Genomic DNA, 18,563 nt, shown 5'->3' on the forward strand with positions numbered 1-18,563 from the left:
TTGTTTTTACAGATAAATGATTAAGTGTTAATTTTGTTTACGTTTATTACTAATCTTTTTGTAGCTGTTTTTATTTTTTTTCAGATGGTCAATCTGTTTTGTCTTTTTTAGACAAAACTGACGCTCACCTCAGTATAGCACATCATGGTGTTATGTCACAGTATTAATATCAAAACATCATAATAAAGATAATAAACCCAAATAACTTCGTCTTCAGCTCCAGTAATGCTTTATCCTAGAATCTGTCCCAGGATGACGGTTGTTTTTGATAGCAAGCAATATCATTCTTTTTGACGCTCCCTTGCTGTGTTTGAACAACCAAGTCATTCTTCTGACACAAGTTTCATTTCTGATCTCTAGGTGTCGATGATCTTGAATTTCCTGTAACTCCCTGTGTGTGTTTACTTTCTCCTGCAGCCTTCGTAGCCGTGGCTGAACCCCAGCGGAGCCATGAGTACTCAGGAGGTCCCCAACGCCAGCCTGAAGCAGGGCGACACGCCCACCGAGACGCTTTCCGCCCAGGCCGTACCTGCCGCTTCGCCCAAGACCACTGCCCATCAGATGAAGACCGAGCCTTGCCGCACGCCCACCACCTCAACCAGCAACGGCAAAGAGTGCGACGGCAGCCTTCCTGCTGAGATCTGCGTGGTGATCGGGAGTCCTCGCAATTCCCAAACTCAGGGTGAGCATCTGTTACTATATACGAAGACTCGTGCGTGTGTGACTTAGCTTAGCAGTTCGGAGGTTTGACTTGGTCCTCCGGGGTTGAGGGTTCGATTCCTGCCTCTTTCGTGTGTAGGCAGATTTTGCATATTTTCCCTGTGCTTCAAGGGGTTTCCTCTGGGTTCACTGGTTTTCTTTTCCAGTCCTGCATTGTGTCCTGATTGGTTTGTAGTGTGTGTGTATGTGTCTGTGAGTGGTGCTTTCTTTTCAACATCCAGTGATCTTTTAAAAACAAGTATGATCTTGAGCTTTTTTTTTTTTTTAAGTTATATTAAATTTTCCGACATTGTTTTCTGATCACAGGCTCCTACGTCTGCCGAGTGTGTGGGAAGAAGTACAAGTACTACAACTGCTTTCAGACGCACGTCCGTGCTCACAGAGGTACAGAACTTTAAAGATCTATTTCAAGAAACTGCTGGTGCTTTTAATGTTGCACATCGTGCCCTCAGGGTTCGCTTCCCTAAAACACAAAATGTTCTGTTTTCTAACAACAGAGATGTTTGCATTGTTGAACATTTACAGTCTCGCCTGCATTTACGGGTAAATATTGCTGAAAGTTTCTACTGAAGAAAAAAAGTCCTTGAAATTGCTTACACTGTGAAGGGGTGGGGGTGTGTGTGGGTGGGGGTGTGCAGTGCGCAGCCCAGGACAATTTACAGAGCAAAGAATTAACTTACTGCAACAACACATTTAGGATCCTCTAAGCAACCATTTTTTGTTAATTTTAGAAATTGTATTTAATTTACAATTGAGGTTTATTTAAATTTTTCAATTTCAGGAATGAATATATTTATTTAATAATGGTCCGTATTGACTTGTTTTTTTTTATCTATTAATTCATTTTTAAAAAAAAAAAAAAGATATTTTATTTAGTTTAAAAAGAGATATTCTGTAAATAAACATAACAATTTTATTCATAATAAATTTAAAAAATATTTTTGTAAAATAGTTTTTATGAATTTTTTTGGTAGCTGTTGATTTTGCCGTATGCTGTGTATTGTTGTCTCCTCTTGAAATGAAACTTTTCTCATTCCTTTTTTATTTATTTTATTTTTTAAATTTAATGTTTGCGACATTCTTTCTTTTTCTCTATCTTGCTTTCTTTCTTTGGTTAAACAGCAGTTTCTCAGTCTCTTAACTCTCTTACTCACCTGTGTATACACACACACACACACCTTCAGATTAAAGACAGAATTCTTCTGATCCTTTTTAAATGAGCACGAGGACAGAACGCCGGACAGACGGCGTGTTTATCGGGTCCTTTTTTTTAAATTCGAGTGATGTGTAATCTGCCCAATGAACTGCTGATGGTGGAGATTTTGCATGGCACAAGACTTTTTTTTTATTATTTTTTTTTTGTTAGAGATGATGTTTTACTCCATGAAATAAAAAGAGAATTGACTTTTCTCTCGTGCAGAATCTGAGAGCACCTTGCCCACGGAACCGTCGCCTCACGGCCCGAACAGTGAGTTCAGAGGAATTTTTACATTTCCGCTCGTCTGTTTGAGGACGATATTACGTTAATGTGATTTTGTTTGTGTGTGTGTGTGTTCAGATGCTTTCCGTTACACCTGTGATATTTGTGGGAAGAAGTATAAATACTACAGCTGCTTTCAGGAGCACAGAGAGCTGCATGCCGTGGACGGTGAGCTGATATTTATTTCTTTTCAAAAAAACTTTTTCACAGCGGTTTTCTATCTAAATTAAGACACTGTTAGTTTTTTTATAGCCGTTATCATGTCCTTTTTAATTTGTACATTTTGGGAATGATTATTTTTTTGATTGTGTCTGGTATTTGGGGGAAAACAATGACCAATTAAAAACAGCATAATAATTTTTAGATTTAGGAATAATAATATAAACAATATAATAATTTATTTAACTTTTTAGAAAAGTGTAGCTAGAAATCTGGCTTATTTTTCAGAAAATATTTTGTTTAATTAGTTTAACATTTTCTTTTAACAATTTTTTTTTTTTTTTTTTTTTTTTTTTTTTATTAATCCATGCTAGAATTCTATCTTTTTTTTTTTTTTTTTTTTATTCAATTGATTCATTTATTTTCAAACATTATAGATATTATATAGTTCAATTAGCAGAAGTTACTTTTTTTAATGATAATATTTTTATAGTATTTGTTCTTGAGGAAAATGACAGCAAATAAAAATGTTGACTGACTTAAATTATTAAAAAATTATTTCATTTTATTATCTGCTTTGCACATCTCTGCTGGAAGATAGTTACCGCTGGCTGATGTGTTCGTCGTCGCAACGTTTAGGAGACGTTAATCTGGATTTTCCTTTTCTGTCTTCCTCTCTAGATCCGTACGATCACGTGATTCCTGTGGAGGAGCCAAAGGAAGAGATCGAACCCTATCAGAAAATCGGACCAAGTAAAACAAGACTAAATTCTGCTAGCGTTATTGTTTGTTTTTGTTTGTTTATTGTATTCGTTGACGTTTTCTTTCTGGAGGTACGAGGCTGATGTGGCTAATAAGTAGAAAACGCAAGTAGTGCATGTAAGCTCAGACTCAGAAAGGAGGTGTGGCCTAAAGGTGAAAGTATGTCAAGTTATTTTTTATTTTCTTTTTTTGTAATCTTGTTTAATCAATGTATTTGATGTATTTATAACCAGCACCTTTTGACCAATCAGAATCGAGTATTCACGGCTCTCGTATGAGCGTTAGTTAGTTAGTTAGTTAGTTAGTTAGTTAGCTAGTTAGTTGATGCATTTATTGTATTTATTAGCCTCATTGTGCCTCTGGTGTATTTGTTATTTTTGTTTTCTTGTTGGATCTTAATGCTTGGTGTTGACACTTTCTACAGAAACGGGAAGCTACACGTGCGAATTCTGTGGAAAACAATATAAATACTTCAACCCTTATCAGGAGCATGTGGCACTTCACACTCCAATGAGTAAGATTTCTGTCTTTCCTTCAGTGTGTCTGTGATTTACATGAATTTAGCTGGGATTTCACTTTGTACAGTTGGAAACATCGTCACTTCATTTGTTAAGTCAGACGTGACGTGAAATGACATACGGCTAAGTACGGTGACCCATACTCAGAATTTGTTCTCTGCATTTAACCCATCCAAAGTGCACACACACACACCGTGAACACACACCCGGAGCAGTGGGCAGCCATTTAAGCATGCGGCACCTGGGGAGCAGTTGGGGGGGATTCGGCGCCTTGCTTAAGGGCACCTCAGTCGTGGTATTGCCCTTCTTCCATCCCCTCTTAAGCTCCACCCAGCAGTGCTCGAGCTGCATGATTAATCCCTGTTCACTGCCACACGATTTTAGCTCGATTGTTTATTTCTGGAGCAACCACAGAGACTCGGGTCATTTTAAGCGTGGTTAATGTTCTGAGTTGTAGTTTTAATACCTCTGTGATGAGTCTTGGTGATAAAAACTAACTAAATCTGTTTCTAAATGAGCTTCTTTCAGACCCACACGGTTGTGAGGAACAACAAAAATAAAAACAAACACCACCTGAATTCTGATTACCTTTAAAAAGATTTTTTCTCTTTTTCTTATGTTCTTTCCCTTTGTGTGGGTTTCTGTTCATAACCAGTGCCTGAATTTGTGTAGAAATGAAAGAGAATTCTTATCATAACCAGCAGAATTGATTAGACTTTAAACTTGGATCTGATCCAAACAGATGAAGGTCACAACAAGGTCAAATGTTTGAAAGTCTTTTTTTTTTTAGCAGCTTTTATTTGAAGTAAATTGAATGCTTTTGTGTTGAAAAGCGTAAATCTTTTTTGTGTCTTTATTTTTGTTTCGTTTGTTTATTCTGTTTTCTTTTGTTTGTTTTCTCTCAGAAAGCTCGTTCGGTCTGAAAATCGAAGGGAAACCGGCGGTGCGGCCGAGCCGTGGAGATGCCAACAGCTCCCAGAGCTCCAACGGTAAGTCGCCCTGCATCACTTCGGGAAACGTGGGAAACATCGTTGATTTCAGACACGCCGTAATTTGGGTTGTGTTGAAACACTGAAGTGCATGAGGACACGAGCAGGGGCCATGTTGTGCTTTAATGTTTTTTTTTGTATTACTGTCTGAAAATTAATCAATTACATTTATGCTGGAAGCGAGCGCTCCCACTGCTGTATAAAGTCAGATTCAATTTAGTACAGGAGGCTTTATTTATATATATATTTTTTAAATAATCAATGAAAAATAAAATTACCCATTTAAATATCTGATCCTTTTTTGTATTGTATTTTATAATAATGACTGGAGGCATTCATTGTGTACGTGTGTACGTGTATGTATGTATGTGTATATATATCTCTATATATCTCTATCTTGTCGCTGTCAGACGGAATCCTCGTATCTCCAAAACCGTTACTTTTCAGGAAATTAAAAAAACGCCGTACCTTATCTGCAGTGCACAGGGTTTAGTCCGCGTTGCAATGGATTGTCTTGCGCTAAATTCCTGTCCTCAGACGAGCACCAGAATTAGCGGGGGTCAAGATTTTTTTTTTTTCTTTGAGCCCAGTGTTTTGAAGACATTTACCTCAGAAGACGTGTTGATTCGTTGCGACTCTTCTTGAGGAGAAATATGCCGTGAAGCTCTCCCGCGGAGTGAGGAAGAGGTGGACAGTTGAAGTGTCCAATGGAGTTATGAGATTTGCGCTCAAGCTATTTTCAAGACTTTAGATTGGTTAATAACTTGTAAAAATAACAGACCCACGTGGGCATATAGCATCGATATGTGAAAAAATATGAAATTGGCCAAATTTGGACATACGAGGTTTCCGCCCAACAATGACGATATATTTGTGTATATGTGTGTGTGTATGTATATGTGTGTGTGTGTATATGTATATATATATATATATATATATATATATATATATATATTATATATATATATATATATATATATATATATATATATATATATATAATTTTATTTTCTGGAAAGAATATTGAACACAAAACAACTGCAGTTTGCATTAAAAAATAAAACCCAAAGTATTTGAATATTTACAGAAAGAAATATGTGCAGAATTGTATTTTTTGCATTGTTTCACAAAAAAAAAAGAATCAATCCCCAAATAATATCATTGTAGATTTTTTTATTTATATTTGAAAATATCTTTTTATAGTTTGACATTCTCCACTTTATGACAAATATATAAAAAAAATACCTAGTAGATGTTTATATTTTTAAGCTTTTTTTTTTAAAAAAAAAATTCTGCATGTAATTAAAACGAATGAATCCCACACGTTATTTTAAACACAAATCATCTCAGAAATGTAAGTTATGTGCTGTTTGTCAACACAGCTGGTGAAACCTAACCGCCTTTTTTTTAATTTAATTTATTTTATTTTTTTGTAAATAAACTTGACCACAATAATGCCTTTCTTCTTATTTTTTTTTTCTCCCCTGTTTTAAGCAGAAGCGTCCGTCGCTCCCTCTCTCTCGTCTTATACGTGATGCTTAAAGATCGACTGTAGTGCTGACTGATCTGCTCTGAATTCTAGTTATGTCATTTGTATTTTTCTTTTAACCTGTAGGGCAATAAAGGGCTATAAAGGCAGACATACACAGCAGGTTTTAATGAACTGAAGTCAGCATTTTTCTTCAGAAGAGCCTCACACCGGTTTTTATTTTATTTTATTTTATTTATTTATTTATTTAAAGATGATCAAACCAAGACTATAAAAAAATTTAAATATTTATTTATTCGTGAAAATCCAATAACTTTTTTGTGTATGACTGTTTTACATGATTAAAAAAAATTCATTTCAATTAAAATTAATGTCTTATTTACATTTTTTGAAGGAAAGCTTTCTCATATTTCTTTATTTTCACCGAGGCAGAATGAAGAATGCTTGAGTCAGTGCTTCTGATGGTTTAGGACACAGTGAGCTGAATCTTTTAACTTCAGATTTTTTTTCCTGAGGGGGAAAAAGATGCTTGTAATGCTTGCTACATTAAAAAAAAAAGCGTAGTTGGGTTGATTTATTAGCTTTGTGATGTTTCTGCTCCTGTTAAAATGTCGTCTTTTGTTTTTTCTTGCAGATGCTGCAAGCCCCATGGTGGCCGGCGGTTTCCCTGCGTCTCAGAGTAAGTACGCGCTTTAAAATCTTCTTGTTCTCCTTCAGCATGTTGATAATTACGTCCTCATTACGTCATTAATCCCGTCTCTTATCCATGGATGAATCATTGCATGGCTGAATCCCATCTTTATCCTGCCACAAGAATAGCAGCCTGATAGTGACCTACATCTGTGTTAGCGTTAGCATCATTATATTCTAAGAGCCCCACGGTGGACCTTGTGTTTTTAGAGGCCTACACGTGCGGATCCTGCGGCATTCAGTTCCAGTTCTACAGCAACCTCATGGAGCACATGCAGTCGCACGCTGGTGAGTCTCCGCCCCTCCACCCGCCCCCGCCTTCCTCAAGCACCACGGCATGCTTGTACACGACCGACGTCTTTTCTTTCCTAGACTTCCCTGAGTCTAAACGTTAATCACACTCATTTGCATGCACTTGCGTGGCACTAACCTAACGACGGACGTGACGTTAACGAGGAGTTTCCACCTGAGCGTCATGCTGCATGGCTCGTCACTGCCGACATGAACTCATCCATTTTCACCTGTGGTCATTTATCTAGGTTTTTTTTTTCTTTTCCCCCCAAGAATTCATATGTGCTTTTTACACAATCATTAAATTCTCAGCATGACGTGATTTTGTTTTCTGTCGAACTGTACACCAGCGTTTCTCAATCCTGGTCCTTTACAGCATCACCTGTACATTTTCCCATTTACCTGATTCTTGCATAAGTGGCTTGCATAAGTACCCCCACCCCGCCCCCAACCCCTTCCTCTTGATAATACGATCTTACAACCTGGGACCGATCACATTAGTGTTGGGTGATTATTGGAGCAATCTCATATCCTGCTGCATGATGGGTGACTGCTTTTCCTTTTCTTTTGTTTTTTAAACAATACACAATAAAACATATATATATGTAATCAGAATTGATCATGATATTGACCTTATAATCATCATATTGCCCAGCCTTTAAATATACTTCACGAATCTACCCCAAAATGTTCCGTAAATTCAAAACATGGATGTAAATAGCATAAAAGTTGCATAAGTATTCACCCCCATGTTAGTCTAAACCCTTTAAATTAGTGTCAAGGGCTCTCCGTATACATGCAGTTAAATAGAGCACAATCCAAAACCAGTGGCGAAAATATAAAACCACAAAGACGTTAATGATTAAAAGTCGAATTAAAGCTCAGATGAATAAAATTTAACTATAGCAACGAGTGGTTATGAACATGGCGGCTGTATTAAAGTCTCAACCCCTCTGATAAAAAGGGACAATCACATTGCTGGGTTAAAGTGCCTCGCTTACTGCTTAAATGATTGAGTTATTATTATTCATCTATGTCTCGATCATGTCTCAATACGAGCAAATATTTAAGATTTGCACATCATTCCAAATAAAATTTCACGTTCTTGATTCATTTTATTTCTTTAATTTTTTTTTTCATGATGAATGAAATATTTATTCAAAATAAATGAGTAATGGGTAATCTATCGAAAAGCTTTTAGGGAAAAAACGATGTAATTCTTTTGTCATTCTGGGTAGTGTGAATACTTTTTGAAAAGTAAATCTAAAGTTTCTGTGCGATGAATGAATGTTTTAAATGTTTGCGAAATTTTTTACTTTTGGGGATAGAAAATGGACTGTGTTTTCAGAAACAGAAGACCTGAAAGATAAAACTCATGTTGAAAGTCAAAGTGATTTGTGTATTAATAAATCCAGGGTTCTGTAATGCTCAACTAACATGTAGTATAACAATAACAAAAGAATAAATACTTTCTTTTGAGGAATTACATTTGTACTTTTTCCTGATCTTCTACAATCGAAATTTTCCATGAAGCTGTGCAATGTGTAACGTTTCGTTTTTGTGACGTCACAGCAGATAACGAGAATCACACTAAAGAGGACGCTGCTAAATCATGCCAAGCCCCTGCACCTTCTCAGGAGCAGACGTGGAAATCGCCTCAACCTGCCCAGAGGAACCACATCCCGTCGTCATTCCGTGAGTACGAATCATCCGTTACAGCTTCGTCCATCACACAACGGAATCTAAAGGAATCTCGTCGTCATGTCATATGAAACAAAATTTCTTGAAGTTTCCCTGAAGGATCTAGAAATTAAATCGGAGGTATATGTTTTGTTCAAAATTCATTCATTCATTTTCTACCGCTTATCCGAACTACCTCGGGTCACGGGGAGCCTGTGCCTATACACAGTACGACGTAGTGAAATGCATTACACAACTGTGTGGGTTGTGTATATATATATAACCAGAATATATAGCTATGTGCATGAGTCGGACATACAATATAGGGAGATATATATATATATATATATATATATATATATATATATATATATATATATATATATATATATATATATATATATATATATATATATATATACATACATAAGCATTAAAGTGCAGGATGTGCATGTAGTCCAAGTGTGCAGTGTACAAAAACCCGGCTGTGGTTGTCGTGTTCATTGTTGACCTTTTTTTGTTGCGTCTTGCTTTTACTGTAGCTCCACGGTGCGAACGATCAGGGCGAGACTTTGTAGACGATGTGATGGATGTGCGCATCCATACCTCAAAAAATAAAAGTCTCTAAGCTTGATAAAAAGGCTCAGTTTGAAATTTTATTTCAAGTTTCATGTACCTTGTGAGAAAATGTGGAAATATTTAATGAACATGCAGATTAGCAGGAAACATTTCATGGCATTAGGTATTAAGCTAATTATGTGCATCCAGGGCCAAACATACAGGTCTTATTATTCCTAGGAGTCATTTTTCCATGATATCAGATTGGATTAAATATTTAAAATTTGTTTAAATTCAATTAGAAAACTAAAACCTATCAGCTAAGCTATGCTAAGCCCAGAACTAACTATGCTGCCAGAAATTGTTCAGGCTGAAGTTTTATTGGAGTCCAGGGAGCTTTATCAGTTCTGAAATATGTTCTTTTGCTCGAGTCGGTCCGACTAGCTGTTGTGAATTTAAATGCTGGATGATGTTTTCAAGATCAAACCATGGCCTGAGATTCTACAGCTTTTGATAAGAGAGGAAAATTATAACTGAATACCAAAACCTAAAAAAAACAAAAACCTACCACTATATAAAAGCTTTTCTGTACCACTGTGCCGATACTTGTTTCTCTAGTGTCTTGGATGATTTAGCAGCATTTTACGCTGATTGAGCATGCTGAATTGGCATCATAGTCTAGCCAGCATTTATAGAAGAGAAAGAGAAAGGAGAGAAGAGAAATGGAAAACGCTAAGCAAGCAAAAGACACTCAAACAGGAACTCAGATTGTATCTTATCTTTCAATCATTCTGATCATTTCTTAACCTTTTTTTATAGCTCTATTTTAGCGAGAATTAACGCTGAGGTCCTTCTAGCAGATAGACAATAGCATGAAAATGGTAACTTCATTCATTTGTTTATTTTTTCATCTTCAAGAAGTGCTTTATCCTGGTCAGGGTTGAGCTGACTAATTGCTGGGTTAAAGTGCCTCGCTTACTGCTTAAATGATTGAGTTATTATTATTTATCAATTATTCATCTATGTCTCGATCATGTCTCGATACGAGCAAATATTTAAGATTTGCACATCATTCCAAATAAAATTTCACGTTCTTGATTCATTTTATTTCTTTAATTTTTTTTTTCATGATGAATGAAATATTTATTCAAAATAAATGAGTAATGGGTAATCTATCGAAAAGCTTTTAGGGAAAAAACGATGAAATTCTTTTGTCATTCTGGGTAGTGTGAATACTTTTTGAAAAGTAAATCTAAAGTTTCTGTGCGATGAATGAATGTTTTAAATGTTTGTGAAACCTTTTACTTTTGGGGATAGAAAATGGACTGTGTTTTCATAAACAGAATACCTGAAAGATAAAAGTCATGTTGAAAGTCAAAGTGATTTGTGTATTAATAAATCCAGGGTTCTGTAATGCTCAACTAACATTTAGTAGAAATAACAAAAGAATAAATACTTTCTTTTGAGGAATTCTTACATTTGTACTTTTTCCTGATCTTCTACAATCGAAATTTTCCATGAAGCTGTGCACTGTGTAACGTTTCGTTTTTGTGACGTCACAGCAGATAACGAGAATCACACTAAAGAGGACGCTGCTAAATCATGCAAAGCCCCTGCACCTTCTCAGGAGATGTGACAAAAATGCAAACAATTTTGTAGTATTTCACTATAGTTACAGGTATTCTTAGGGTTTGTAGTCCTAAAGGCCATTTAAAGGTGCCCTTCCACACAAAACCGTTTTTACTTGTATTTTTTGATATGTGTTAGGTCCATATGTGTTTGTGTTGTGTCGTGAATGTGAAAACAAACTGCTACCTCCCCGGTCAGTTCTAGCCACTTAAAAGAAATAAGGGGAGAAATCAGGTCAGTTAGAAAAGCTGCTCAGTCTGACGTCAGAGTGATTGAGCTCATTACTATTCATGAGCTCTCCCACTTGAGACCACGCCCCCAGAGTTCGTGTAGCTCAGTGAGTTTCCTATACAGCAAGGATGGCTGAACGTCAACGGGCTTGTGAAGAAGCCGTTCTGCCGCAATTCAAGGTGATTGTAAACAAATTTCCTCTAGCCTAGGCTACTTATTGCGCTGGGTGAATGAATAGTCATGCTCTCATATCCTAACGGTTAGCCAATCGGAGCCAAGCAGCATAGCTCATTTGAATATTCATGAGAACTGGCGCAAATCGAGCCGAGTCTTCCTGCAGGCTTTCTATACCACACTAGAATGGCTTGAAACAAGGTAACCAAGGCATTTTTTCCACAAAAAAATATTAGAGTCCGTGGTAAACTTCAGACATTACCACAAAAGTAATGAAATACGTGTGGCAGGGCATCTTTAATGTATCTACTCATGTTCCCAAAGTAGTGAATTTTTACCATCTGATAAGGATAATAAACACCATAAAGCACTATTCTTCTCTTACACTGTGAGTATCAACAGCACCTGGCAAGTGCCTTATCGCTTTCACAAAACTGGAAGAATACCATAATACTCCAGATATTTATAAACTGATCTAAACTAGTGTGTTGGGGCATGAAATGCGTGTTAGGATATGACATGCAATCTTTTGCTGAAAAGACTGGATTTAGAAATGCAAGTCGGATCAAAATGGAAAGAATCAGATATCGTTGAGGGCTTTGCATAGACTGTTTACTTTTTCCCCTTCACTGGAAAAAAATATATTAGGCTTGTCACATCCGTTGATCTGTCCAAACAAACAGAACCTTCTTTTAATTGTTTTATTTATTTATTTATTTTCTGTTTTATTGCAGAGAACAGACTGCTTCCGGAGAAGGAACGGCAGCAGGTGGCCGAGCGCTTGTTGCGGATGATATGTAACGATTTGGGTCTACTTGGTGTACTTAGCAGCAAGGACTTCCTCAAGCTAGCCCAAACTCTAGTAGACACAGGCTCCCGCCATGGCGCGTATTCCATCCGCGATGCTCTCGGTGACATGAGCACTTTAGCTATGAAGCAGCTTCCCCGCATGTACAACCAGGTCAAAGTAAAAGTGACCTGTGCGCTTGGATCCAACTCCTCCTTAGGAATTGCTGTGACCTGCCATTCACAGACTATTGGGCCCGATTCCTGCTATGTGCTGACAGCGTATCAGGTCGAGGGGGTCCGGCTTCGACGTTATGTGCTAGGAATAAAAGAGGCTTCGATGAGAGAGGGACCGGAGCACGTCCATCACTGGGTCCAGAACGTCCTGTCTGAGTTCGTCATGTCAGAAATTCGCACAGTCTACGTCACAGAGCCACGTTTGTCACTGTTACCTAGTTGCGGCAGGTCCAGTATTAGCTTGCGGTGTGCTGGATGCTCTGTGTCGGCCACTATTCAGGCCGTTCTTGGACGACGTAGCCTTCAGGCCCGGGGCCTCCATGAACTTGGAGAACTTCTGGCAACATGCCGTGACATTGCTGGAAGTAGTAGCTTTAATCGGGACAGCAAGGCCACAGATGAGTCTCCACCACCACCTTGCTGGGATTTGACCGCTGAGGCATTGATCAAGGTTCATGAGAACTTTGAGGCCATATGTGAAGTGTATGGCCGCTGCAAAAGCACAGCACCACTTCTACAAGCCCTCAATAAGCACCTGCTCAGCACACTAGCCACCCTGCTAGCACCACTGCGCCAGGCAGCCCAGGAGCTGGGGGGTGATCGTTGGCCCACACTTCAGCAAGTTCTGCCCTCCTACCTTCGCCTGGAGAAGCTCTTTACCTCCAAGGCTGGCGAGGCGGGTTCTGGCAGCAAACTCTGCCACTACTTCTTAGAAGCACTCAAGGAAAACTTCAAGGTTGAGCGAATCCACCAGGTGGCTATGATCTTGGACCCACAGCTCAAGCTCCGACCAGTCCCCGGGTACCAGCACGAGGAGATTATCTCTAGGGTGTGCGACATGGCCGCCACCATGAAGGAACCAGCTAGCGGAGGCCCATCCGGGATCTCAGGAGATGAGAGGGACAATGAAAGGCCAGTCGCTCCCAAGCGAGGGCGCATGGACATCGGGATAGAAAGGCCATCTTGTGCTTCTGAGGATCCACAGGTTCGGAAAGAGCTGTTTCAGTACTTGGGTGAACCACTCTTCCAAGCCACGGGGGATCTTTTCCAGTACTGGAGCTCTGTCATGGACAGATACCCCAAGTTGTCCCGGTTGGCTTTGTGGCTCCTGGCAGTGCCCGCCATGGGTGTCCGCAGCGAATGTGTGAGCATCTGCGAGCAGACCTTCGCTTTAAAAAGGAAGCGAGAGGTCACAGCTGAGGAAATGAACAAACTCGTCTTCCTCAAGTGCAATTTTGCCTGAGGTAGAACAAGGCCACCAGTCAGCACTACTGACTCTTTGTGAAAGATACACTAAAGTATTTAGTATCTAGATGTTGGTCTAGATTTACTTTGTAGCTTCTTTACATCATCGGTCAGAACTTCTTATTCTGGAGCAAAAACTTCCTTCTTTATCCAACGTCTATGAACGACGTACAGTTAAGGAGTTCTTTCTGTGGACAACTGCTGTGGAGCAATATGTTATCGAGCAGATATCACCTACACACACCTCAAACCTCAACTTTCTACTGCCCTTGGTAACCTAGCAGTGAAAAAGATAAAGCCCTAATACGTGGATAGAAACTTGTTGTCGATGCTTGAATCATCTAAACCAAAACATGGACACACTGTATCTGTCGTTTTTTTTTTTTTATTTTATTTTATTTTTTTTTTTGTCAACCAATTAGTCTGCTAGAATGTTTTTCCCAGTTTTATCCTTTGCTTTTCCTGCCTGCATTGTTCATTTCTTCCCATCCTGGGCTGCCAAAATCAATAACCTACTTTGCTTTTCTTGCTGTACAAATGACCTCTTAGTTATCAGGTCTTGAAAATGATTTCAGGTAACCTATGTGCATTTCTTCTTTCAGTGTTTCTAAACTAAAGTTCTTCACTGGGTGCTCACTTCCACTCGTTCGACTAACTAATTTGGTGTTTTTAATATATGCTTCTTTCAAATCCGTATTTTTAACGGTCCGTACTGAGGGAAGATGCCACGTATTGCACAGTTTGAATCTACATATGCATGAGGAATCAAATATTCAAATTTTATTCTAAATGCATCCGTTTCGTCGCAGTTGGTGAGTATAACCCCCTTCCGAGCTCAGCAGGGTCTAACGTATAGAGCTTCAACCTGCTCTGAAGATCATATACAAGAATTCATCTTCTACATATTCGTGATTATGTTGGCTGTGAGACTGTGTTGATGGACACAGAATAGAATAACAGCTCACAAGCAGATGTACAATGTAATCATTTTTGCAACATTGGCCCAGACGGCTGCGACATGTTAACGAGCCTCCCGCGCACTTCCAGAAGGGTTTATCTAGTACCAAATTTTCTTCCTGATTTCGGACATTCCAGATTGGAGATTCTGTGTGTGTTTTTTTTTTTTGTTTTTTTTTGGAGTCAAGGAACGTACACGATCCAAATAAAGACTAGTTTGAAGCTACATCTGACATACATCTACATATCCTACTGGGTTCTTCAGTTTTTCCCATTGGTTTTGTGTAGAACCCTAAAACCTAGAATCCAAAGTTCAACCATTTTTGGAAAACTGCAATTATTCCCTATCCAAAAAAAAAAAAAAAAAAATGGCATAAACCACAGAAAAAGGTTGGACCCTTGAGCAAGACTTTCAACCCTGAAACTACTGTACTAGATACTGCATTAGGTAAAAACACTACATTTAAAAACAACTCTGATTTTGTGTGGTGGTCTGAAAAACACTGCATAATTCTTTATTACTACATCATTTTTACTATATACTTTTCGAGGAAAAAAAATACACATTATTTTAAGTTTTGCATGTGTGAATTTAAAACTTCGGATATCACCAAAAATGAAATTTGCTTTTAAAGAGTTCCTTCTAAACGAAGCGTTAGACATTTTTTTAAAAGTTGGTATCTAAGTTCAATTTAAATTGTCAAGACTTATGTCAGTGTTTCTTCAGCATGTATCCATCCAAAAAAACCTCCATCCTCGTTTAACGTGGAGAATTAATTCACTGTGTGAGGAAATTGCTTTTAGCTAGTCAGGTTTTAGACGTTTTCAGGCAGACCGACTGTTTTTACCAGCATGTTTAATCGACGCCGTCTTTGCAGACGAGACACAAAAAGGCATGGTTAGAAAGTAGACTAAATAAATAAATAAAAAATTCATTTCAATTCAATTTTTTTTGAAAGTCAAAGTAAGTTGTAGGCAAAACAAAAAAAAAAAGATTTCGTCAAAACATGATGTTAGGTTCCGTCTGCAAATACAAACAAAACTTGCACCTTTTTAGTCACAATATGTCTGACTATTGTGTTCAAACATCTCTATATAGTTCCTGACTGAAATTCCTAATTATAAGAGGAATTTCAACGTCTTGGTATCAGTGCTGGTGTCTTATCAACGCTCTCACGCTACTTTAGGGATAGATTTCTTTGCCATTTATAAAGTCTTAGAAATCTGCTTTCTGGGACGTCCGTTGTGTTTTAAAAGAAACAAAAGAAAACATGTTTGAGTTGAGTATGAATAGAGGGCAGCTGTATTAGTTCTGCTTGCAGCCGCCATATTTTTAAACTTTTAATTGTCCTGTCTTATAATGCACTGGAGTTCTAAAAACCAAATGGAAAATAGTGTTATTAGTTCCTTTCATTTCTCTTTCTTTTTTTTTTTTTCTTTTTTAATTGGTGAACGATTATTCAAGGACGGAATCGAAGAGCTTGTTAAAACGACCCTTCCCGGCTGTTTGTCATGGCGAGACTTGATCGTCTCTCTCTGTTTTGTAAACTCCAGTTACAAAGTGTTCTGAAGATGTACGGACGTCATGGATGTTTCTTTCTGTTCGTTGCTTTCACAAAGTTTCTCAGCGATGTTTGAGCTTGAGTCGAGAAGAGTTAAGCTGGATGTTGTTTTTTTTCTTGTTTATGTTTTTAATATACACAAGAGGGCGCCGTTAAGCTCCTGCTTTTTGGTAGGAGTGGCCAAGCTCCTTACCTCCTTTTGTATACACAACTTTGATAAGAGTTCAGAAACCGGTACTGTTTTTATTTTCTGTTTTTTATGCATCCAGGGGTGAACGTATTGGTTCAGACTGCCAAGGAAGCATCAGATTGTTCTCATCAGCATATTCACATTTGCAATATTTAAATACTTATTTTAGGGACTCATTGTTTTTTTCTGCTAAGTGCAAAAAGAAACCAATTGTCGCTTTTTTTTTTTCTTTTTTTTTTTTTTTTTTTAGTAGTTCTTTTTTTTTTTTATGACTGTATGACTTGTTTGAACAGTAGGTCTAATTTATACTTTTTTAGCAGCACTATTTTTATATCTATATATATGGTTAATAATAGAACTTTAACTCATTACTGATTCTCAGTAGTACACCAAGCGCTGTGCAGCATCCTCAGAATCTATCATGTACTGTGTGGAAATAAAACATACTGAAACAGGAAATATGGCTTGGTTTCTTTTTGAGTCCTTATTGTGTCCTAATCCTAGATATTTTATAACGAGCATTGCTTTGTGTGTGATGTTTTGTCTTGCAGTTTATTTTGCAATTGTAATTATTAACCAATCCATTAATTGACATCAGATTATTGTTCGATTAGTAATAATTATATAAAAAAAATAACTCCTTCTCAATTGTTAGAATCTGCATTGAGGGGTCATTATTAAACCAGAGCACTATTGAGTTCTCGATTCTGATTGGTCCATAGCTGTTGGTTGTATTTTGATTGAAAAGCAGCTAGCTACATACTACTATTTTTTTTTTTTTTTTTTTTTTTTAAAAAAGTAACTCCAGGTTCTTTGTTCAACTATTTTGTTTTTGATTCCAATTCCATATTTTTATCATCTTTGTGCTAGATCAGATTTTGTTTTGTTCGAGTGGCTTCTTTGTTGTTTTGTGGTTGTTTCCTCCATTTCAGGGCCTCATTATAGGGCTGTCATCTGGTTCTTGGGCCAGTGACCAAAAGTTGTTGTTGTGGCCAAAACAACGCTGTAAATCCCATCGGTTGTATAATTTGTGGTTAAATTGGTTTTAGTGTCACTGCTAGGCCACATTTTTGTTAAAAAAAAAAACATCTGCCAAATCAACAGCTAAACACGTCACGTCCGGTTTTGTAATTTCAAGAACTGCATTATGAGAAGCTCGTTGTTATTGCAGTAATAAGAACGCTAGGGGGCAGCACAGGACAGACTTTTGTATTTTACTGTTTCACAGTAGGTGGACCTCTAGGAGAACGCTGAAAGGTTCTGTGTGGGAGCTTACAACAAGAAGAACCGTCAACAAGACGAATCTAGTATGAAAACTTGATTCAAATGGTTTTTATTTTTTTTATTCAAACCCTTCCTGGAGAGCTGTATCAATCCTGTCATGAGTGAAATCCGTTGCATTCGGTTTGTTCATGGAGTAACGAATTAAAACTCTTGCTGCTATTGACAATACTCAATATCAAGGAGCTGTAGATCACCTGATGTGATTTATTCTTCTTACACCACAGCAGTATGACCATTTTTATTGGTATTAATCAATTTCCAGCTTCGTTTAACGTTGACTGTCTTTGAAACCCTGTTGTTCTTGTTGTTGCTTACGTTATAGCAACTTTAAAGGCTGAATAAGTAAAAGTTCAGAAAATGTCATAGCAATTAAAAAAAAATAAATTAAATGCAAACCATGCAAATATGTGTAGTTTGGTCCACTAACATGTTAGTTAGGATAAACACATTTTACTATAAACCTGCCATTTAAACAAAAGCTAATTATTCACCACCTCAATCTGACCAATCAGAATCGAGAATTTTGTTGCTTCAAGACCTTGGTTAGAACTTTCAGTTGTTGCATTCCGTCTTGTTTCGCTTTTTTTTTCCCTGTGCGATGACATCATGACTGTGAGAAGCAGCCAAAATCCTCTCGGCGTGATCTCTTTAACACACCGAGAGACGGGGAGAGAAATGATGCCGCTGTCCAACCACCTTCATGCAGCTCCCAAGCTCCAAAGCAGGAGCACTGTGAAAGTTATCTCAATTATTCCCTCATCGCAGGTCAGAGAGGAAATGATTTTGTCAAAGATGGAAGAGTTTATGGCCACGGGAAATAACGTCGGAATGTAATCCACATTGTGAAGTCCTTGGGTTTGGCCTGTGGTTTGTGGAGACAGTGTTGGTCTGGAGTTATTGGTTCATAAATAACTTATCAATTATGTTTATGT

The 18,563-nt window shown here is 37.7% G+C and overlaps 1 protein-coding gene across 4 annotated transcripts in view; it reads left to right on the forward strand.

The window, feature by feature from the left end:
* Positions 1–16,806, forward strand: part of znf618 (zinc finger protein 618) — a 30,246-nt gene extending 13,440 nt beyond the window's left edge. Inside the window, exons 2-12 of one of the 4 annotated variants that reach the window (XM_060863030.1) lie at positions 418–682; positions 1,027–1,104; positions 2,141–2,188; positions 2,279–2,368; positions 3,041–3,112; positions 3,546–3,635; positions 4,545–4,628; positions 6,752–6,796; positions 7,018–7,095; positions 8,671–8,793; positions 12,105–16,806. In XM_060863030.1, coding sequence (XP_060719013.1) covers positions 451–682; positions 1,027–1,104; positions 2,141–2,188; positions 2,279–2,368; positions 3,041–3,112; positions 3,546–3,635; positions 4,545–4,628; positions 6,752–6,796; positions 7,018–7,095; positions 8,671–8,793; positions 12,105–13,636 — 2,472 coding nt within the window. In that variant the 5' untranslated portion in view covers positions 418–450 and the 3' untranslated portion in view covers positions 13,637–16,806. The remainder of the gene's footprint in view (positions 1–417; positions 683–1,026; positions 1,105–2,140; positions 2,189–2,278; positions 2,369–3,040; positions 3,113–3,545; positions 3,636–4,544; positions 4,629–6,751; positions 6,797–7,017; positions 7,096–8,670; positions 8,794–12,104) is intronic. The other 3 variants (XM_060863031.1, XM_060863032.1, XM_060863033.1) reach the window with 3 other exon arrangements.
* The last annotated feature ends 1,757 nt before the right edge of the window (positions 16,807–18,563 follow it).

Source organism: Tachysurus vachellii, chromosome 26 (genome assembly GCF_030014155.1).
Source record: "Tachysurus vachellii isolate PV-2020 chromosome 26, HZAU_Pvac_v1, whole genome shotgun sequence".
Lineage (NCBI taxonomy): Eukaryota > Metazoa > Chordata > Actinopteri > Siluriformes > Bagridae > Tachysurus > Tachysurus vachellii.